Source organism: Ascidiella aspersa, chromosome 6 (genome assembly GCF_963924565.1).
Source record: "Ascidiella aspersa chromosome 6, kaAscAspe10.2, whole genome shotgun sequence".
Classification (NCBI taxonomy): Eukaryota; Metazoa; Chordata; class Ascidiacea; order Phlebobranchia; family Ascidiidae; genus Ascidiella; species Ascidiella aspersa.
Genome location: NC_139452.1, coordinates 9,282,920 through 9,307,630, shown reverse-complemented (window position 1 = coordinate 9,307,630; position 24,711 = coordinate 9,282,920). Strand labels below are relative to the sequence as shown.

The window sequence follows — 24,711 nt, the reverse complement described above, 5'->3', positions numbered from 1 at the left end:
CACTATTAACATGCCTATGCTAGGATTTGCAACGGCTCTTTTACCAAATAAACAGCTCAATATAATCAATTGTATCGGTAGGGTTCCATAAGATTGCTTTATATACGAAGGGCTGTTTTCCGTAGAGTTGCAATTGTTCTTGTTATAGCGCACGTTCTGATTTTTAACAACTATAATTGTGCCTTTGCTTTTCGTTTAGGACAGGAAAATCCCAATAGTCACAAAAAATATTGAAACTAATCACTTTCAAAGAAACTGTGAATTAATAGAAAAAGTCTGCTAGGATCACCAAACCGGTGAGCGGTTAATTTTATTATGTCAGTAATATGCAGAAATAAAACACGAAACAATAGTGATAAAGGCGGAATGGCCAATCGATAACAACAGAAAACTCCATGAAGTATGACACTCTCTTTCCATACCGCTAATTGGCAACAATCCTTTGTACACTTCTCAAGGAGCAACATGTGTTTTTTGATTTTCGCAACATATAGTTTGCTACGGGAGAATTTTTGCAAATAATATTTACCTTGCGTAGCGAAATTCCAGTGTATATTTTTGCAGGATTTCAAATGACCCTTTTTGTGGTTTTCACCGAATGTAAACTTGTTTGCAACCTACTGTATCAACACGTGCTACCGGTAACTACAGAACGCTACCGGTACCAATGTTTCAACAGGTAACAGATTGGCCTATAGGCCTTTGTAAATCTGTACGGAGAATTTTTAAAAAAGGTAAACTTGCCGTGTACAATTGTGAATAAACAAGCTGCAATTATTAGAACATCATTGGCTAGCGGTTTTTTAGTTTTAATAGAACAAAGGCAATGCGTTTATATTTCACTTAAAAGGAAAATATAGAGACACCTTTACTGGGAATTTGATTACGCGTAGATAATAACTTTATTGGTCTGCTTCGCTGCGCCGAACGCCAACAAGATTTCGTGAAATCTCACAATATACAAGTAATAGGAAAAGAATATCTCTACCAGCAAATGGCCAATACTTAAATAAGTACAGTCTAAATAAGGTGAGGAAGCAGAAAACCGATCATACAGTTTAACGGAGCGAAAAGGTAAGTTTAAATTTGTATTTACAAGACGCGGTGTTGAATGTCGCTGGCAGTGGAATCCGCTGGTTGCCAATCCGTCTTCTACCACTTTTTCTTCCGTCCCAAGGTACGACTGAAGTGAACATAGAAAATGACATGTGCAAGTTATTTGTTCCTTTATGTATCATAAACATCCATTATCGTAAACGTTTGAAATACCGTACGTGGAAGTATTTACACCAGAAAGTGTAAAGGGCACACAGCTATACAGTAGATTTCTGCCAAATAATTTTCTGCACTTTTTAAGTTTTTGAAATATAAAATATTTATCGTCAAAAGGAAAACGAAAATATTCGCTATTGAACGTAACCCACAATTACGTAAGGTGCGAGTTGAATTGACAAGACAGCTTAGGTTTTAAGATTAATTTTGTAGTTACGATTCTCTCTACCAGTTTACCAAAACGAAACAGCAAGTGAACTGGGCGCAGCGAAAGATTGTTACTTTTTAATCGCTAAGATGGTAGAATTTTAACACACGATATTTAGTGAATTTAATACTTTTCTAATCCAGAGTCACTACCAATTTGGGATATTGCTAACAAATGGGTGATTTTTCCAACACTCGTAAGACGACGACCAGATTGCACTGTTTTGGATTAACAGATATTCAAGTAAAATTTGAAATCCGTTTTTCCACATTTCCAATTTTGTGGACTCCGCGAGATTTTGGTAGACAGGGTTTGAATCTCACCAAAACACCGATTTTTATGGGATTATTGTATTCGCAAACGGCAGTCGGGTGTAAATAAAATTGTATTAAACGATCATACAATGGGTAGGGGGGCAGACAACGCACGAAACAAGAACACGGGAAAGGTGGGATAGATAGGGAGATTTGTGGTGGGTTAGTAGTTTTAGCGCGACGTGATTTCCCAGCAATGCGGAGAGGATAAAGGCTCTACAGTAACGCAACGGCAAGGCAATAATAATAATAATAGTAATAAAGTATGTAACAAGCGAACAAGGTTCCCGCTGTATTTTAAACTTGAATCGATAATTTTAAGGTATCAATTTTGCAAGATTGGGGTATTTTAGAAAAATCTAAAGGGTGACAAGCGTATGGTTCTTGAATCTGCGGCCATAGAAGAAATACGCGACTCGGAAAAAATGCCCAGTATACACAGTCGCGTGTTTTTGCTTAAGGAAATTTCAAGTGATGTTTACAGCTTTAAAGTTGAGGTCAGCTCTAACTTTCAATCATTTTCGGGATCCACATGGCACACAAAACATAGGCTGAGAGCGCCGGTGTAGGTTATCGCCCAGTGCTTAAACGGCGAACGAGTAATGGATGCATATAGTTAATGTTTATGTACATACTTTTGACTGGCGGGGCCGTAAGTAACACAGACAGACAGGACAAGCGACAAACAGACTGATTTGGTCCCAAAACAAGAGATAGCAGGCGCGTTAAGGCGTGGCGGAAAAGGTTGTTTTAATTCAGGTTTAATCTATTGCGAAAACGAAGGTATGTGAACTTATGCTTGATGGGAATGATTGAATTCTTGCAAATTAGTCAGTAATATATGTATTGCGATAATAAAACTATGTTGGTGATTTGACAAACAAGGCTTATAATTACGCAATAGACCTCCCAAACATTAAATAAAGGGCTCTTCGGCTAAATTGCCATCCAGATGCAAGAGTTATTTTTAAAGGAAGCAAAATTTTAAGATATTATACGTTAACCAAGAAGCAAGCTACAGCATCGTCTGGCGTTAAATTCTAGTCAAGAAAACTTAACGCGTTGACTTCTTGTATGTAAGCGAGAATTAGTACTAAAAGACAAAACCTATATTATGAATGGTGTCGTTATGCATTTCCAAGACGGATTTCGACAAGGATTCTAAATATTAACAGTAAACTGCCGACCAACAATCGATTAATTATTGAGGCGTAAGTTAGAAGGGGTTTGTTGTGAGGCTTATTTGGAGCGAAATAACGAATAGGTTCAGCATGTTGCTACAAACCAGCTAGGAATAGCAGATTGTTTTCAGTGGTATATGCCTTTCCTCAATATATAACACCGCTTTTATTCTGTTTTGTTCGACAACAGTCTTACGCGTCTGCTGTAAAAGCGTCGGTTCGCGCCACGCGAAAGAATAGTCTTGTGTATAAGGTCGACGATTGGTTTTCGGTGGTGAAGGAACGAAAGCAGCCGTGAATCAAACATGCAGCGTTCGAACACAAAAAGTAAAGGCTCGGGCATGGGATAGGCGAAGAACACACCATGCAAATCAGGCGGCGAAGTAACGAACCCCGAACGAAGCGAGGGATAAGTAAGCACCGAAAGAATGGCTTTCAGTCAAGGATAACGTTTCATAGAGCACGAAGGTTGCGAACGCAAAATTTGGGCGGGGCCTTTTTGGCGACGCACTAACAACGCTTTGCTTAGTTTAATACGAAAACATACTTATTTTTTTTTTATGAAAACAAAATTGCGATACTTCTATTTGCCATTCAAAGGTACGGCTGTACCAATACGTGTAGGTGTATGTCTGAGATTTTTAGGGTAAACATTTTCTCCTAATAATTTAACAATTAATGTCACTTTCAAAAACATTATCATGGCAACAAAGTGAAGTAAAATTTAATGCGCTCGGAATACTGTTATATTGTTGGAACCGTACATTTCTTAACACCCGCCAAAGCCATTCAGTTTTCGCCCGTAAGCGAACCCCAGGTAAACACCGCCTTAAAAAAACACGTGCGGCGATTTTAGAACGAAATAAAAAACAAGAAACGAAGTTAAGTCGCCGCCGCCGATCCGTGACGACATGAGGAGGTGGAAGACATGCACACTAGCGGCGGTCGCGAGTCGCGTTGTCGGAAAAAGTCTGGTGGCCTCTCAGAAAAGGGTTTTGGTCTTTCGCTTCTTGTCCAGGGTCCTGAGGCGGGGGTGCGAAATTGATGACGTCATCATTGTGTGTTGTCCGGGCGACGGCGACGTTCCACGTGGCAAGCCATGCGAGCGCGGCGATGCGTGAAACAAAGGAGAAAAAAAAGGGGGGGAGTGGGCAAGGGGACAAATAAGAAGGGAAGGGGAAAACAAAAACACAAAAATCAGTAACAGGCAAATTAGTTTTGCGGTCTGCATTTGTTTGGTTTTTTGGAGAGCTTACGTTTTTCTTTTATTCTAAGGCAGTTATTAAAAAATGCAATTTACTTCATTTGATTAACTGTTTTTAGGTTATGGTTTTTTAAGTTAACAAAGACCAAATTTATTGTCTGACAAGAAGATAAAATTTACTATTTTACTGTAAGAACAGCCTAAATTTAATGTTAATTTCCCAGAAAAACGGAAGCTCTCGTATTTTAATCCTTAGTGTTGATTTATTTTTGTAATTAAAAATCAGGCAAAAAATCTTTCAACAAAAATGCACTCCGCCATCGGTGATTTAAAAGAAAAACGGCTTTGTAGGCAAATAGCAAAATCTATATTTTCTATTAACTTTTACTGAAATAGAGTAAAGAGTATCAGCAAGGAGTAGAGACGTATTAGTAGGTGGGATGACTTGCTTGCAAACGCTGCTCAAAAAAGACGTGCAATAGCAGAAACGAATCTAGATGCGACTAAATATGCAGGTACAAGCAATTTGGGATGCCCTAAAATATCGTTTCGTAGCCGATACCCGACAGAAAGTGTGTTAGTATCGGGCGGTGTTTATATAGGAAAGTCAGCCCTAGTTTGCCATCCGACGCAGTGATTTTAACAACTGAACGTAACTAAACTTTTAAATGGCAATCAGGATATTTTAGCCTAATCATTTAAAGAAAATTACCTTTGGAAGTTTAATTTCAAACATTTTGCCTATTTGAGCACAGTAATGACGTCACGTCATTTGTTATCTGGTAGAATTGCGATATTTTTTGGTAAAATATCGGGTATCGGAATAAAAATTCAATTATCGAATCTCTACAAGCAATGTCGGCTACTAGTGTAAGGCAAAAGAAGGAAACGACGAAATTAAAGAGTTTTTTTTTATTAAAACATAGTGTTTTATAAAAAATATGCATGATTTAGTAAAGGAAAGGTTTTACTGCTAATAAGCCATTTTTACAATAATTTACCGCATATTAATTCGTTGAAAGGACGTGGAAATTTTGGGTAGGCATGCCTATCTTAGGACGTTGGGCATAGCCTAACCCCAAATTATACCTTTAAGGACACGGGTTAACATTTAAAAGGCCGCGTTATTATCGTCGAGAGTAAAACGAATTTGGCTTCTAAGTAAGCGTCGCATTACGAAGCGCCTGGCAGCTTTTCTTCGTAACCAAAAAAGGTAAGTTTGGCGAATGTCGTCCAGTTACGCGTTGACAGGCTGACGCATCTTAAGTCGTCACTGTTTTTTTCTCAGTAGGATGCGAAAACGGCCGGCGCTGTACTAAACAAGTAAGCACGCAATACGAGCCACTGCAATGCCGGTGATTAATGGAAGTGCTTTTGTGGATTTGTTCTCTCGGGAGCGGATGTGACGAAAGCGTTCGGACTTGCTTCACCTCGTCAGAAACACGTGCGCGCTGCGGTTTGATGGGTTCGGGTTTGGACAGATCAAATTGTGTCATTTCGAAAAGCGCGGGTGGATCAAGTTTGCGCGGCGGTTGATACAAACGAATAGGTTCGTGATTCTTTAGCAAAATATACCCGAATGCTCATAAACACATGTATTACTCGCTAGGGTAACATTTTAGATTTGCGAGATACATAGTCTTTTTGAATATTCTTTTAAATTGCTAAAGACTTTCCCGTCTTCACAGAGGCGTTTGGTCTATTTTTAAGCACTGTATCTTTGTATAAAGTTTTGACGGTTTTACCAAAACTCGCATAATTTGATAACAAATTAGAGCGTTTTTGAACAAACTTGCGTTACATTTTGGCATTAATTCCAGTACGTGTCGAAAAAGAAAGAAAAAAAAATAAAGTTATATTATGAAGAAGTTATATTATATATCTTGGCTCAATAGCCCCCCTAAAAATTTGCCGCTCGAAAAAACAGCGTCCATGGCGTTTCCAAAAATCTATTTATTACGTCACAAGGCGCAACAGTCGTGCCTGGTAAATGCGCAAAAGGGGGAAACGTAAGGAAACGGAAGTAAAACGCAACTTATGTTTTGACTGTGCGTGTGCGCGAGTGTATGTGTGTTTGTGTGTGTGTTTGTGTGTGTCCCAAGATTAGCGCGCACAGCCCTGTGAGTGATGGCAAAGCTATTATTGGCCCAGAAATGATAGCGTCGTGTGATTGTCGGGCGAGATTTGCATTCGAAGCCATGCCGCTGTAAAGGGGATCGTGCTTTGAATGAATCCTCGTATTTTGGCGAGCGCTTTTATTGATGCCATCAATGTGCGTGCCATAAAGTCAACATCTGTGGCGAGTAGGTTGCCGACGAGGGTTTTCACTACGCCACCCGGGGCATTTTACGCTATTTTCAGCGACTTATTTGTAATAAAGCAATTAAATGTTGCGAGATACCTCCAGTTTTTATAGTATGGGTTTGTTTTAACCGCCAAGTAACGGGTTCATTGTGTGTGCTGTACGCGCGAACTGACATATTAGCTACGCAGCAAAAAGCAGATAATTACTGGTTTACCACGAAATTTTATTTTTTCGTTTGCCTAATACTTTGAAAATTCAATGACGATTATTTCAACGAACTTTTCTGATATTTTTACTATCATCGTGCATGTTAATTGCACAAGTAGCCCAATCAACGTAGGAAATTAGTGTTACGCGACACCAAGGTTAAGTGGCGGTTAATACTTTTTGTGAAATCTTTCAGCGCAGTAATCAAACTTTGTTTTTGGTTGGCAGTTTGATGGGACCGGTTACAGAAAACAAAGTGAAATTATTCCAAATCAAAGGTTTAAAACTTTTACTTGTATATTTTTATGCTAAATAACTAATTAATCGGAGGATCTGCTAATTTGCCCCTTATTAGTTTATTATTTTTCGTTTGTTTGTTTTTATCAAACATAAGATATCCAAGCCAAACGATCCAAGGTTTTCAAGGTCGGATTTAAAGAAAGCGAAGCACGAATCCTTACCCGACATAAATCACCCAGCTTAAAAAAAAAAAAAGCAAAAAAATATAAACACTTGAGGTCGCGCTACTCACTTGTCGCCCTTCCTCTCCTCCGATATTCGCTGCTGGAGAAGGTCAAAGTCCTGCTTCTCTTTCTCGAACTGTTGCTGCTTCTCGTCAAGCGCATGGTACTCCTGCTCCAACTTCTTCTTCATTGCCTCGTGGCGCCGCGACAGCTAAGGAGAAAAGAAGAGTTAGAATCGAGGAAAAAGATGTGATTCTATTTTCGGATGTTCGTCAAGATCGGGATGTACGTGAGATCTTGGGCAAAAAGCGCTACCGATCAAATGCGATTCTAAATAACTCACTTAGGATTGCTAGTTGCCACAAATTTTTATCAAATAAACTTCTTTTTTAACTAAAGGAGGGACAAAAACGAGGAGTTAGAATCAAGGAGGAATAAATAGTAATTTGTTGACAGCATAGTCTTCTTGAATATTTGTAGCATTGAAGAGATATTGTAAACGTCCTTAGGTACAGTGACCCGATTTTTATGCGAAATACTTAAAATACAAAAGATACGAATCCTAGGAAATTCGCTATTAAATTCGAAATGTTTTATTTTTTGAAGTGCATACTCGGGATGGCCAATGCTTAATATATATGTGTTTTGTTATAATTTGGTTAAGAAGTACTACCGATCCGAATGAAGTCATTCCAAAGGTCAAATAAGCAAAATTGATCAAATAGAAATATTTAAACGTAATGTTTTCCAGGTTATAATCCAAAATGTCCTCAAAAAGTAGAAAAACTAGAAAATACTCAGTTAGATGGCAAACTATGGCTGAAATGCGTAATTAATTTAGTATCACATTGGCATCGATACGACCCTAGTATCGGACTAGTCCGGTACTACCATTCGGCATTAGGTTCAATCCAAAATTATTACCGATGTTATCAAGATTAACAATAAAGTCTTGTTGTTATTTATTTTATAATTTTTGAAACATTGACTTATTATTAGTACAGTATTTACATACAGCCCTATATAGACTCGCCACGATTTTTATTAATGCAATTCCCGAAACAAGTGGGATGATGTTAGCCACAAAGAAATCTGGTCCTAAAATGTAATTCGCAACACGGTTTCAAATGCTTTACTCAAGTTCGTTCGACCGACAAGTGGTAGACAACATCGGACGAACAGCGCTCTATCACAACAGCGCGTTATCAAGTTACTTCAGGAGACAACACAGGGCGCGTCTGGATTTCCCAGCGATCAAACTTGGCCTTTGCCTTGTGCGAAAGGAATGGCAGGACTCCGCCGAGATTTTCGCAAATTCCGCAGTGACACTGAAAAGGCTTTGTGGGAGCCCTGAGCAAATTACAAGAGGCAGGCACGCGGAACTGCGGTTAGATCGGTGCTTGTGCGCAGGAGGATCGACTGACGAGGCCGAAGGACGTCTGGCCAGTATGCGTGGCCACAGCCGACTACCTTTTTTCGTTTAGCTTTGTTGAAAAACATTGGCGCTTTAAGCATGTGGCGGACTGGTCAGATGCAGATGCAGGTGGACAAGTCGCAAAACCGTGGTGAAAAACGACCGGTGACCTTTTATTCGTACAGCGAAAACTAACTACGACCAAAAAATGCGGCCCGACAATTTTATTTTTCCGGCCCGTGGTATATTTCGTACAAGTATTGACAGGAATTTTATTGAGATGTAAAACTAAGCAAAATTGGCGGTTGCGGGCTGTGCGAAAATCTATAAAAAAACGTGGAATATTAACGGGCAACTTCATTGAACCCTTGAGATAAGCCAAAGTTTTTCGAGCGCGCTACAGTATATGGGACAAAGCGAACTAAATCGTGGCCATTTGAGGAACCCCGGCCTATTTCGAAGTGGCCGTATTGGACGGAGACATCCACTACACAAGACGGACGGCAGGCGCAAGGGAGTGACGGACATGTCGGATTGTACGCGCTGAGCTCATTTTAAAGCAGAAAGACGCACCACCCGACAGCGACCAATGGGTTGGTCGAGCAATCTAATTAATCGTTGTTTTTGAGCAGGATGTGCCCAGTGAGTTGGTCAGATACAATGCGGCATTAACAAAAACAAAGGTGTAGTATTATAAAATTATAGAACTTTTATCGCCTGCATGATGTGCTCTGTTGGAGGGCAAGATTCTGTTGTGGAAACACATACTAAACACTGATGTAAGGCGTTTTTCCATTTCCTCGGTTGACAAAGTCATTAAAACTTGGCTTACAAAGCCTTGCCCATGCAAAACAGTGACAAGTAATATGGGTATTCTACGGTAAAGGCGCTAAATGACAAGGAAAAATTAAGCGTTTTATTTGATATGTTTTGCACGCAACGCTGCAAAAACGCTTAAACAAATCTCTAACCCGACGACGTATCAGGGTATGTCATGCACTTCACATTTGCACAGTCTATAAGGTATTTGGGTAAGAATTGCTTGGTAAAATCGCAAAAATATAAATGAATACCAGACTTGCGGCGATGTTGAGCGAACCGATATAAAATAAATGATGCGCACTGCAACAAAGTAAACCTCAATTTTATTTAGGCTTGACTTTTGAATGGTATTCTTCTAAACCGTGAAGTCTGTGCCTGATGTGACTGGTACAAATCAAATAAACAATGCACAGCACATCACAGCAGGTGTTAAAAACAAGTCTTAACAGCTTAAAAAAATATTGGCTGAACCACATGAATCCAAATCACGGAAATTATTGTGTATTTATGGCTCAACGAATTAAATTGCAGGACAACTGGGGCCAATATACGCAACTCAGCAGAGTTAAAAAAGTCCGTTGTTTACGTATTTTTCTTTCAGGCAACACACAATTATGATTTGCGCGAGACTCGGTGAAGCTTTCGATTGCAAAACGGCGTTAATATATGTCTCCAATCTTGGACTGGGGGCAAACATATTAGTCATATACGACTAATGTTAAAAGGACCAGTCTCAAGTCATTCAGTGGAGCGATTTTTTATGACTTTGTCACTTCGCGGCAGGTTCAAGAACGGGGTCGAGCGGCGAAAGCAATAAAGCGCTTACTGCGATGAGGTCGTTAAGTGGAAAGTAGCAGGACTTTACTGGAAACTAATAACGAGAACAGTGGCTGGTGGAACGTGCCTTTACATCAGCCAGCGCGTAAACTCGTGTTCGCTTTGCTAAGCCAGGAGATGGAACCAAAAACAAAAGTCAGCAAACCTATTTTAGCTATTTGCCATGTTGCTTACCCGAGATATGTCGCCTATAATATACCCTTTTTATAACAAACAGAGGATAGACTTTTTAAGGTTGAACTACAAAATGTTGCAGTTAACTTTCAAATAACCAATTCACAGGCCAAACGTTATTATGAGATTGGTTACCATAATGTATTAGCTGTCTTCATAGAAACAGTCACCACATAGAAATCCCTATGAATCCAAGAAAAGACTTGCGCATACTGTGTTCCACAACAAGTGCAAGTATGAAAAAACTCTTCCCCCATCCCTAACATTTTTCTCGCGTACCCCTGCTTGTGAACATCTGGTAAAGATCGAAAAACCGCGTAACGACATATAGCACTCCGTGTCACAAAAACGAAGCGACACTGCGGTGTGATGCCATTAGCGGTTGCCGGTCGCATTGTGATCGATAGTTCCTCTGACTCTTCAGACAAGAGCCTGTGGTTTATTGCCTTTAAACCGCGCCATCGGGCCTCATACGTATTTATGTAAGCAAGGCCGTCGGTATTTGTCCGCGTGTGTGCGTTCATAAACGTATGTGTGCGTTTATGAGCTTGGCTAGATTCAAGGTCTTTCGCGCAGTTAGCTGGCTAATGGACTGGATCGCTCATTTATTTAAACTCTAATTTGATATGGCTAGATGTAATTTTTTTTGTGTGTGCGTTGGGTACCAAGGCGTTCTTTAAAACACATTAGTTCCAAAATATTCACTTTTCTATTAATTTAAAGAATCATTGACATTCAGGTTTGAGAACTACTGTCTTAAAATGAAAAATCAAAAAAATTGTATTTTCTTTATCACATTTGCACTTCCTTAAAGCCCAGATATATAAAGATTTTGTTCTGCGTTACGACATAGCTCTTAGATGGCGGTCACCAGCTTTATTTCCTACATGTTTATATAAACAATCGATCAAAGGCTGTAGTATCGGCAAGTTAAGCAAGTCCACGCAAGATCAGACTCACTTCTCAAAACAAATAGATACTACGTTCCAGCGACTTTTGACCGTACAGTTGGTTTTACAAGCGCACGTATTCGGTATTCGGTTGCAGACTCGCAACAGCGATATGTACAGGGGCAGAAACCCAACACCTTAAAAGCCGTGAGACTAGAGAGCGAGGCGTGGCATTCGATTCGAATCTCGCAAAATCAAAATAAATGCTTCAAAAGCGGCAAGAGTTTCATTCGGTGTTGTGCAACAAGTAACGACAGGAATAGGACTAACTTTGATACACACTATGCACTGATTTGTAATGTAGCTTAATGATGAATTTTAAAGCCGAAAAGAAGTAAATAGACAACATATTGATTAAGACGTTTCGATACCTGCTTGTATCATCATCAGTTAATGTAACTGAAACACAACCGATTCTCCTTTATATAGACGGAACACAATTTGTTAACTGATAATAATACAAGTAAGGAACTTTTTAACTTTTAAATTCATTATTAAGGATAAACTTTTTTGACGATATGCTCTACTAAAGTGCTTCATAGCGATTCAACAACGGTATTTTAGGGCGAAGATGGGTAATTACACCGCGCCCCTTTACAACAAAATCAGTAAGATGGTTACTTCAATAGGACTAAAACGGAGTGCCCCATGCTGTTAGTAGCGAGGTGTTCTAAACATATATTTGAATTCCAAATATAAACCGTTGACACCATGACGCTAATCAGATGTCAGAAAAATAGACGCGAAATTACAGTACACTTGCTAAAGCATAGGAACTTTAAGTCATAATATACAAATCTCACCCTTCGCGTCACTTACATCACGCAAATTTATGCAAGAAATTTGAAATTAAAACAACGATAGTGGAAGGTCACAGGATCACTAAACATCAAACCGGGCTAGCCACAAGCCACTATTAGTCCCGATTCAATCGAAGTGATACAAATTGTCGCGTTTGCGTAGAAGGAAGGGCACACTCTCCTTCCAATTAAGGTCAACCCGAACCGTCACCAAATAAAACAAACACTCTCACTTCGAACGAACCCACAACACTCGCGCTACAACAATCTCCCCACAACAGCGACACTACGAAGTCAGTGATGAATGACTGGGCAGGGTACGTTTAAAATGCTACACAAAATTGGCTTGAGCAAATTTTCAAGCGTGGATCATTAAAGCGCTTCTTACAAAATTCATGGCGACCTTAGAAGCAACTTTTTTTTTGCAACATGTTTTCATGCGATTTTTTGCATCTCGGGACAAAAAAATAGGGTGAAAAAAGTGGTAAACGTCCACTCAACCAGCAGCGTGTTTTCAGTTAGGTCTGCTGACGTACGCGCAACTGAGAGAAGGCGCTGTCAACGCAGAATGGCCGGAAGTATTCGAAAGCGAACTGAGAGTTGTGCGCTGAATGGCGGCTATCCCTCTGGCTCGCCAACACGCTACTACTGGGTAAATGGGTAGGGCCGAAGAACACCTAAGGCGCGCATATTCAGAGGGTTGTCAAGCAAAGTTGTAAAACTGGTCGTTTTAAACACGCCGAGCAATTTTTCCAGTCGGACCAATGCAACAGTTGAAACACAGGGTAAAACATGCGTAATAGGGCTTTCAAACTGGCAGTGGAAGCCAGAGAACGCTCGTTTCTGATTACAACGCTAATTACTACGAACGACACAGAAAACTTTGGGCGACTTTTCTTTTTATAGCTCAGTTTTGAGCGCGCGAGCCTACAGTCGTTCTGCTGATGCAATCGCATCACGTCTTGCGAATGCGCTGCCACAGTCTGAACGCTTTTTTGTATAAAAATCATATTTTTGTGAGTTTTGACGTTGATTGAAATCTTAAGAGTTGAATGTGACTAAAAGAATCCAAGTTTATATACAATGGAGCAGTAAGGCTTCCCTTCAGAATAATACAATGTGAATTAACCTCCCAACCGGTACAGTAACTCGCCTAAGGTAACTTTTAGGTTCGTGATCTTAACCGTAATTGAAAAATAAGGCGTAAGAGCTAAGAGCTGCCATCTATTTTAAGGAAGTTGAATACGTATTCGTGCAGAGATCAGCTAGTATAACAGCGCCTACAGTATACTAAAACTAAATTAAATCTAGCATGTTCATTTCTCGACGGTCAAGAACAAGCTGAAAACTCAAACTTGTAGCCATATAGATAAGTTAACAAATCAACCTTACTTGTAGTATCTTTACTCAACTGCATAACTCGTCTTAAATTTGGTTTGAAAAACAAAAACGGTTTACAATTCCAAAGGTAACAGATCACAAATCGTGAAAGGAAAGAGAAAAACGCGGACTTTGGATTAAGGAATAAAACACGGATTTTGCAGTACTTTCAAACTCCCTGAAGAACATTGTGGTAAAACAATAGTCCATAATACCCCCCAAAATTTTTTTAACAGGTTTGGTAACAATGCCAATCTAAAGAAATGGCCGTATACCAGGGGTTCTTGGCATCATTTATCTGAATAAAGCGCGGACTCACATCGGTCTCGGAATCTTGCAGCTTCTGCCTCTTCTCCTGGACCTTCATGCGGAAGACGTCCTCCATCTCCATTTCCATCTTCTTCATCTTCTGCATGTGCTCCATCTTTTCCTCCTCCATCTGGGCGAGAGGACTTCTGCAAAGAGGAAAAAAGAAGACACGCTTTTAAACAGGGGGAGAAAATAGTGTCAGATTAAGGACTTCAAAAGCGAGAAGAACTTGTCTATTTTTTGCTGGGTTTAGTGTACTTTTTATCAAGTTGATGAAATTCGTCTGTGTTGGTAAATGGATAACGATAATGTGCATAAAAACGGGCTAACAAACTTGTACACCGATGCACATGGTTGTATCAAGACAAACAGATTCTGAAAACTTTTCTTTGACATGTATGACTTTATTGGAATATCTCCACGCATTTCTCTCTACATATAAAACAAACAAACAAACATTTGTTTACCTTAATATATAAATACGTCAAGATTTTGAAAAATATTATTTTTAATTGAATTATCAAGCGCTTTAAGATATCACGGAAATAAGACTTTATCCTGCAACATTTATTATTGCTGTCTATAAAAATATAACCGACAGTCGATGCTAGAATCAAGCTACAACGCACAGCTAACAGGAAATACAGCTAGCTTCCGCATGACAAATACAAATCGCTCAAATCTGTGTAAGTTGGATTACAGCAGCGTCAACACGCCACAAAGCAAAAAAACTTCCTTATCAAAGGTTACTGAAGTGACCTGTGCTATTGCACTAAATGCACTTGTTAGGAAAAACTAAACACTCGCCTTAACAAATCATGGACAGAGCGGAGATCTTTAATGTGACTAATGCAGTTGAAAATTAACTTACTTGGTCAAATTACAGGGCCACTAATAGAATAACGTCAAGCTTCACCAACTAACTAGCCCAGAGAAAATCTGAACTTAAATCTAGCAGCATGAGGTCAATTTACATGACCACATAAAAAACTAATGTGGAAAAAAATCTCAAAAATGAGAGTTGGTCGCTAGAAAGTGGCCTCCTAAACCTGCCAGGCGTTAAAAACAAAAAAATGTTAAGAAACAGCAATTCTCAAAATAAAAATGCCAAACTAGCTTTCTAGACATGGAAAAATCTGGAAGAGTAACGAGTCTCCGGAATTTGTACGTACTTGGTCTGCGTTTCGTGCTTGCCATCGGTGGCGGTGGTGACGTTGCTCAGCTTCTTGCTGCGGTAGTTCTCGTAGTGGACGTTGTTTGTGACGTCCTTGAGATCCTGCATGTGGGTTCTGCAAGACATACAAAATACAGGTTAGCAGGAAGGCGCTCGCCCTATGGTAAGACTATATCCTCTTAAGGGTGGGCAACGTGCCCTCTTCGACCGATTTTTTGTGGCTTTTTCAGCTGAACAGTATTATCCAAATTATTTGGAGGTGATACTTCATAAAACAACAGTATCGTTTTATCATAACCCCGTATTGTTTTTTACAGCAACGCAGTTTGCAGTTTTTTTAGTATGAGTGCTTTAAATAACCAAACCAGACCACCGTTTGAATGTTACACTGGTTTTAAAGAGCAGCATTTGTTACAACTCCATCATTTGTGACCATATTTATAAACTCAATGTGTTGTGGGACCCAAAATAATCTACCCCCGGCACTATAACATGTTTGCACAAAATTCACCACACATTAACCAGCTCAATGCGGCAATTTATCAAACTGCTCAATTTGAAACGCGGTTGACAAATTGAAAAGTTAGCGCACTACTTATGTACTCGTTTAAGTGATCAACTTGGCGTTGGATTCCACGCCTAATCGAACGATCCTTTGACAGCTACAATAGGACTATACGCGCAGCGGCCAGGTTGTTTTATAATTCCAGAGTGTGCACGTTTCTCCTTTCACTGACGTCATACAATGGCTTCGTATTGTTTTGATGCTTTCAAAACCAACGCCAATGACTCCCTTCCAATCACAACGACCAACATAACGAATTGAACTCTAGCTTTACATTTTTACAGACGTGGTTTGTTCATTTTCTCCAACAGCACGCAAGTTTGTCCCTATTTTATCTTAAACTTTAATAGGTATTTTAGGTAATTTTCACACTTTATATCTGGATATGCAACGATTGCATAAGCCAGTTAACTACCAATAACGCGTATTGACGTATTGAACTTCTACACAACGTTTTCAGGAAAATTTCACAAAAAGTTCGTTGCATATGTTCGAAAGCAAATGAGGTTGATGTACAATTAATTGCTCTAAACCAAGGTTCCCCAAACTGTGCCCGCGACGACTGCACAGGTGGTCCGTGGCGATATGATAAGAAATTTAAAATTCACACATATACGTTGTACAGTACGTAGCCTTTCAAAGATAATTGCCGCAGTGATTTACAATGATTTCGAAAGCTTTTGCTGTCCAGTTCGTGAATCTTACTTGTTGCGCCTTCGTTGTAGTCAAAAAGTTGTTTACGAAAAATTCTTGTATTCCTCGTCCACGACGTAATAATATATACTTATCGCCATTCGAAAAACACAGGTCCAGACTTTCCGTGGACTCTGACTTACAGTTTGCGTTTCACAAATAATACAAATAACGAATTGATGATTTATGCAGAAAGAATCTATCTCATCCGTCCCATTGATACTGTCATTTTTTTGTGTTATTTTTTGCTTTGTATTGCGGTCCGCGAAATAACAGATTCAGAAATAGTGGTCCGTGGTCCGAAAAAGTTTGGGAAACCCTGCTTTAAACGACTTAGTTGGTCAACTTACCTTATTAACATATCCCGAAGAACGGTGAAATCGCAATGGTCGATGTTTTCAACTGAAATTGCGAATTGAAAAATGTATAAAAAACGAAAACAGCACATGTTAAAAACAGCACAATCCAGTATTTAAAATGGTTACGCAGGCCACATACGTGTGTATAGGCTTTGATATATGCCTTTAGATTTTGGCAATCCTACGACTTTATCCAACATAAAGCAGGGTTTGAAAAGAAAACTAAAACATTTAAATAATAGGAACGTATAGGATTTATATGTAAAACAGAACTGATGAAGCCACTTGTAGGTTAAATGCAATAATCGACTACAAAAGACAGCTACTTGAGTTTTTTTTTGACTTGTGGTTTACAATAAACAATCCGCTTTTGACTTCTTGACACGAACATTTTAGCAATTCAAGCACTTCCAAAATCACCCTAAAAGCGGCTCGCTAAACAGATGGCCGACCGTTCTACTCTGACGACAGCAGTGGCACAGGGAAAGAAACAAACAAATGAGAAGAAGCAGTGAGTGGCTGTGGCGGCTGTAACGCACCTTCTGCGATTCCCCACGGATATTGTCTGCCTCTCACTCGGCGGCCTCCGACCTCCATAACGGCGTTGCTCCCAACCACTGCGAAAGGCACTCGGCTCTGGATGCGCGAAGGAAACAAAAATATGGTATTTTTAATCGCGGTCTGTCTTTCGCTGGCTTTGCTGTTAAAGCTAACTTTGAAACGAGCGAAGGAACACGGTATTTGTCAATGTAGAAATTGGACAGGAAGTTAATTTTTTCGCTATTGGCAAGTAGAAATAAAACTATCACTAAAGTATATTTTTTGGAAAGCTCCGTAATTTGTCCCAGCAGAAATTTGACAAGATAGAAGCTTTTCGCCGTTGGCAAGTAGGAATTAAAATAACACTAAAATATTTATTTTAATGCTTAGTGCCTTTAAGAATGTAAAAGAAACACTGTCTTTAAAATGTAGAAAGAATATTAAAGCCCAAACAGAAGGAGGAAGCACAATGCTATCAACTTCTGCATGGGCTTTAATATTCTTACTGCGTCGTACTACAACCTTCAATCATTATGCTCCACTGTCTTGGTCAACTTAAAACTTTAAAATAAACAACCAGTTAAAAAATGTTTTGCTTTTAAACAAATTGTGCAACAATGTCTAAAGGCTTAAAAATACTAAACCCTAATTGCTACAGTTTTAATACAATTTATTTTATTTATTTCCTTTGCTGAGTGGAAAAGTTATTCAAGCTTTGTTATTACCTTAAGTTTTCTGTTCAGTCTGTTTTCTTCTTCATCGTCACATTCTGGGAACTCGTAAAGCTGGATGTGGTGCTCTTTGATCTCCCTCATAATCTAATGGCAACAGAAACGAACATTTAGGAGGAATTAAAAAGGAAAAAATATATGAAACATAGTAGAGTTGTGGGAGAATTTGGGATCAGAGCTGATGCCTGATGTTTATTGGTGTAATTGGTAGTTGTTCAATACTGGGTGGGTATCAATGTCAATCAGATAACAAATTGTTGTTGGAATTTTAGCCACGATTTGCAAACCAATGCAATATTTTCTACTTTGAATGGGTAAATTTATTAAAAAATAACAACTAACGGTAATTGAACTTTTTAACACTAAAGAAAATTATGCCTCACAAACAACCAAAACATTTGTTTCACCTCAAGAGTTGTCCATTATTCAATGGAAAACATTTATGCACATGAAAGCACGTTTACTAACAATTTTTTTTACCTGTTGTTTGAACTTTACGCACTCGTCAGGCGTCATTGTGTCTGCTTTGGCAATCAGAGGTATAATGTTGACTTTGTCGTGGAGGTTTTTCATGAACTCAATATCGAGTGGTTTCAATCTAATAGAAAAATCAACCATGTTTTATTTCATTTTAGAGAAAAATGTTTTATAGTTAGACTTCCTTAATTTTGTAAATTTTAAATCAATTTAAAATTGAAGTCCCCCAAAACAAGTATTTGTACTATATATATATCAAATGTAGTACTTACATCATTGTTTACTTTTAAAAACCATCACTAAATACTTTTTTTGAGTGTAATTTTTTTATTTCAACATACCCATGGCCAGTGGGAGCAATAAAGTAGAGGCAGCAATGGACACGGTTGTCGGCCAGTTTTATTCGGCTAACTCTTGACTCTGCGTTCAGATAGTCCTCGAACTTTGTTTCTATGTGGTTAATGACTGGCTGCCAGCTGCAGAGAAAAAATATCTAGTCAGGACACATGATTTTTACCTGAACTGACACAATACAGCTGGAAAAAATTATGGTGGAACAACTGATTTAAAACATGGTATTGTAATTTACTAAAATATTATCCTTATTTTGTTTAAAACCTTTTAATAAGGGAAAACATATAATTAGCTTTAAATAGGCAACCTTTGAATGACTGTATGCTGTAATCAAACTAAATGAAATAGAAGTTGTCGAACTATGTCTTGCGTTTTAAAAGTATAGCATGTAAATCCTTTACCACCATAAAACTGTTTGGTAGGTTAGTAGCTATAGCATTGAGCAATTGAGCATATTACAAATCAACATCTAAGTGGATTACTTATGAGCCAATCTGCCGATTGTTAATATGCTTATTCCACACAAATTGCAATGTGATAGGTGCCAATCTGTGCAAATGTAGTGTGTTCATATCGGCAGCTTTAACACAATACTGTCATAATAAGAATTACTAAACCAAAATGCAAGACAATTATGAGTCATGTTTGAGTGAGTAACACAACCATGTTGATGTTAAAATACAAAAATAACCAAACAAGTACATCTGAAACAACATTGCTCAACCTGAACAAAGTATATACCAAGGATTATGAGTTACAAAGAAGCATTTGCCATAATCACATCTCTTACAATAAATCAGCCTACATCAAATCATAAATAAAGTAAACCATTGAAAATTCTCCACACCACAATTGGTAAACAGCAGTGCAATCAACAAAGAAAATAGGAACAATATACCCATTCAAAAGATATTGAGGGGCAATCATAAAAGTAACGCTTTTCACTTTAAATGTACACTACAGTAGTATAGATGTGTTTCAGTGATAGACAGACTGAAACAGGTAATCCAACCAGAGAAACATGTATATTTCCGTGTCAAACAACAGGAGATGCCTATATGTTTTACAGATTCGATCAGGTGAATCTGTTCTGCAAACAAAATGAAACCCCGCCAGTTCCCGCAATTTGAAATTGTTGGAAATAGTTACAAGGCTAATGACGGGTACACTGTGGTACATAGCAGAATTCATTTTTAGGCAGAATTGAATAATTTAACAATTAGCTTGTTTATGTATGTGTAGTCTGTAATTTTAAATTCAATGATTTTAGATTTAAAAAAAATTATAGGCTGGTTCATTTTGTTGTTCTACCAACCTTTCACCATAGTTAAAGTAGTTTTGGTGATTATATTGTTCTTAGCAAACATATTTAAGATCACGTGTCTACAAAATCAAACGGGAGTCATTTAATGACAAAACAAAGTTTATTATGAACTTGCTCATTGACAAAAATTATTTCTGTGGGAACAAATGTGTTGTCATTCATTGGACAAGGCCAGGATATGATTCCTACTTATAAATAATTTAAAGAAAAGCCAATGCAAGTCAGACAGATTGGCACAACAGATAGCAGGTGAACTGGCGCTGATCTAGAATCCTACCACAATGAACATTATTTGGGTTAGCATACATGCCAAACGTGGCATGCGACCTAATAAAAAATGGCATGCAAGCCCCCAAAATACAGCCAATTGTCAAAAAAGCTAAATTTGTTATACAACCAATTGTCATTATTTATTCACAATACAAAACAAATCCAGCAATTACGACAACAAACAATTACTTCTGATATTATAACATTATACTGTTTTTATTTTTGTATAAAAAGCCCTTTTAATATAAGAAAAAAAAATAGTTGCTAAACTTTGGCACGAGAAGAAGTTATAAGATAAAAATTGGCATGTGGGTCTGTTTGAGTTGGACACCCCTGCCCTAACCCAAATAATATGCGTTGCTTTGTAAATTCTTTAACCGCTGTGGTAGGATTCTAGACCAGCGCTGGTGAAACTGTAGTGGCGGCGCTTCGTCATCGACTGGCATTCAAACAAAACCGACCCAAACCCTGCCTAGGGCCGGTGTTTCCCGAGTGTGTACACAGCAGGGATAGCATTCCTCGCGTGAATTAGCGAATTCGGCACGCGTGCCATCGTTGGCTTGCTGCATGAAAGCGCGAGCGATCAGCCAATCAAAGCTAGCAGGTGACTGGGCCTAGGCGAAGGCTGCGCAAGCAAAGACCCGTGACGTATCGGGTCACGCGTGCCGACGTTCAGTGACGTAACAGAGGCTTGCTTTTTCCTGGCGTTACGTTTCTTCGACCGAATTTAGAAAAGTAAGACGGGGTGTTTTTTATGCTAGTTATACAGTGTGAAACTGTTAAATATCGTCGATAATTAAAAAAAAATTAACATAAATAAAGTTTAAATAATTTAGTATTTACCAAACTCTTTTAATGCAATTTGCCATTGTTGTGACAATGACTTGGACTGGGACTAGACTTGCTATTTTTCGTATATAAATTAACTTGGGCTTTGAAATGACCTATTCACAAAATTCCCATCTCTTTAAACGGGGGTGGGGAAATTTGTTTATGTCTTTTTGTTGTGAAGTGACAAAGTCCAACTTGAACATACTTTCCACTTACTGAAATGTTTAGCGTCAAATGTTGGACCTCAACTAATTTCCAGTCTATTGAACTTACTTTGTTGTACGATTTGAATATTTTTTAGCAACTGTCAAGAAAGATGCAGTTTCTACCACACGCTTATCAACAGGAAATAAAACAACTTGTGTTTCCAAGACACTGTGCATTCGCATTGTTTTAAACTTTTAAGTTGCCCTATCCGGACATTAGCAAATTTTGAGCTTTTAAAGTTTGGACGTTTGCAAAATGTCAGCAGCCAGCTTTGCTCGCTCTGTGGTGATTCTTGTCCGGACGATTTCGCAAAACGCGCGCGACATTCTTTGAACGCCTCAAAACAACAGCAACACTATTGAAAACGCTTCTTTGTCAGGTTGAGCATCCTTTCAAAAGCGGATATTTGACATACGACCAATAATCTGGCAATGAAACGGCGTTGGTAAAATTTGACTAACATTCCTTGGAATTTGGATGCTCCCTGTTGGCCAAACAAATCAAATGAGGCAAAAATGCTAATAGTGTTCCAAGAGGCCTCATATTGGCAACGGTTTAGCAGATTTCGTTTTAACGGTAGCTAGCAGCAACGCAACGTTTTTACTCATATCTTGGGTTGGTGTTGCCTTACGACTCGAATTAATTGGCACAAGCACAGCTTTTCAACAGTTCGTTTATACGGCGGTGCCATATTTCTATTTCGAAATGTGTTGAAGGGCAACAGACAACAGCACTCCCCGGTTATGACTTGAAACAAAACAGTCTCAAAAGTGTCCATCACACTTGAAGGCCCCCAGCGAAGAGCAGCGGACGAGCCTGTGTTGTTTTTGGCTAAGCACACTTGCGCCGAAGCAACTTTAAACGGCGCGATTGAGGTGGTCGAGGCAAACGGGACACTATAAAGTATTTCCATAACCACAGGCATTTTGTTTTTAAGCATCAACCAACAACAAATAGAAATAGGAGTTTTTTGCGAGTGTTTAAATCGAAACTTAAATTAAACTGAATTTACGACTTTAAATATTTTACTCATAGGTAAAAAAACAAAAAAATAATACAATTAATAGAATACATGGTGCAAATAGTACAAGTTTATTTGCTGTTTAAGAAACCGGCGTATGACACCGTGGTGTTATAACAAATGTTTGAAAAAGAGCACAAGCAGTGGTTTCCGCGAAGTGCACGTTAAAATGCGGTACTTGCTGCATTGCAACTAGGCGAGGCATGCGGCAATTTGAGACCGTAATAAAGGGCGGCCTCGGCCCTCAGGCCACAATATTTCTGCAGTTTTATGGCATTACGTCAGGGCCAAGTAACGATTATGGACGGCGTTAACTTGCAACCTATGCCAACTGATATAAAATGCAAATCTTAATTTTTAACTTCACATAATTAGGGCTATGAGGGTGCCTAGCCAAATTTCGTCTTTAAAACCAGTGGTTGTCACCTTTTTTTCTATTAACCCTGGAATTGTGTAATGATTGAACCCCAGCTCTCAGAAAGATGAGATAAAGTAATGACTATCCGTTAGTCACTAACCGAAAAAGCTTCTATCGCAAAGATATAACAAATCAAGAAAACTTAATTTAAATTTCTGGAAACCCCCACCTAAACCCCTGCTATTTTTAAACAACAAAACTTTATGCTGAGTTTTAAGCACTGCCTCTAAAAGCAGGAACATTTTAACTCTTTAACTAAAATTAAAGTATTTGTCTTCTTGAAATAAAGAGAGCTCCAAAACTGGAAACAAAAATGAATGCACATTTGCCATCATTCTTTTTGCAAAGTCTTGCCTTTAGCCGTCCAAGATGTTTAAGCACCGGGCAAAGTATCGTGAAATGTACAAAGAGGCTACAACACCTATATCCTACTTACCAATTGCTGTTGTCCACAGCATCACCGAATCCTGGTGTGTCGCAGATTGTCAGACGCAGCGATACTCCGTGCTCTTTAACAAGGACCTTGGTGGTTTCAACCTGGCATTGATGAAAACATGATAGAGTAGCCATAAAAACAAGGCAAAATCAAAATGAAACCAAGTGAAATCAAACGAAATACAAGACAATTAAAATTTCATGTTACTATATGTATTAGTTAAAAATTTTCATCGGTTTGGATTTGAATATGACATAAAAAACATTAGGGTCAAAATTTTGCATTCACTCTGTTTTAATAAAGCGATTGGTGTCTAAATGTAAAAAAAGTTACGTTACAATTTAGATATAAAGTGTTTTAGGCGGGAGTGATTCAGAGATATTGGGAAAATTATAAACATTTTGATAAAAAGGAAAATATTTATTTCACCGACATTACCTGGACAGTCTTTTTGATTCTGAACGCTGGTCCAGGGTATTCTTTCGAGTATAAATCCGAAAGGAAGAGGGAGTTGATTAGGGTGGACTTTCCAAGACCGGACTCACCTGAAACACAAAGGGCAATTTTAAATGACAAGGGCACACTAATTACCAGTCTGTCTGTCAATCTAGATATGCTATACCGCATAGCTGTGCCACATTTCATTCACTGCAAACCTTATTATATACATATTTTGTACACATGGCAAGGTGTTTCTGAACAACACAAACTATTTACTGCTACAAAATTTTAACGTTCGACACACCATGGAAATGGGAATGCTAACAAGGTATAGAGAAGGGGGGAATGTAATACATAGTTATATTTTTGTTTGCTTTATTTAACTTTGTCTTGTGTTGTTTAATTCACTTCACCTCACTTGGTATGTTTTGTTGCCTTTCTACTTTTGCATTTTTCACTCATGACCACTAATTGTTTTCCGCTTTTGTTTTATTGCTAAAGTGTAATCCCTTAGTTTCATCAGTTGCTGAAACTAAAGAACCCTGGCAGTCTGGTTTTGAGCGTGGCGTGGTAAAGATACAAATAATAAATAGTAATGTTCAACTTGTGTGCGGCATCCGATCAGTGACAGGCCGTTAAGCAGAGAATAAGATATAGCGCAACACTAACACAGTATTTAGTGGGAGTCAAGTAGTAGGATTTTAACTTGTAACAGTACAAAACCTACATGCAATACAGTTTAAACGCCCACATATATAATGTATAGCAATAATTATTTATTTACAATAATCCTTATTTTATAACAACACATTGTGTATGCCAGAAATTGTAACACTTACCAACAACCATGAGTGTGAATTCAAATCCTTGTTTGACAGACTTTCGATACAGTTGATTGGGCAGGTTTGCGAAACCCACATAACTGTCCAGAGATTTGGGCTGCTGCTGCAAGCAATAAAATGGTCACCAAGTGGAAACTTTTAAAAAGTTTAATTCAATGATAATATTTTTTTAACCGTAACATTAATG

At 38.5% G+C, this 24,711-nt stretch overlaps 1 protein-coding gene across 1 annotated transcript; it reads right to left on the bottom strand.

The window, feature by feature from the left end:
- Positions 1-1,847: 1,847 nt before the first annotated feature.
- Positions 1,848-24,627, bottom strand: LOC146139563 (septin-7-like). The gene is made up of 12 exons (XM_083392258.1): positions 24,522-24,627; positions 23,680-23,786; positions 23,242-23,342; positions 18,722-18,856; positions 18,384-18,501; positions 17,898-17,990; positions 17,172-17,268; positions 16,624-16,675; positions 15,014-15,130; positions 13,852-13,987; positions 7,224-7,366; positions 1,848-3,997 (listed from the first exon to the last, which is right to left on the bottom strand). Exons 1-12 carry the CDS (start codon positions 24,529-24,531, stop codon positions 3,958-3,960), a joined length of 1,149 nt encoding a protein of 382 aa, XP_083248384.1. The 5' UTR covers positions 24,532-24,627; the 3' UTR covers positions 1,848-3,957.
- Positions 24,628-24,711: the final 84 nt, after the last annotated feature.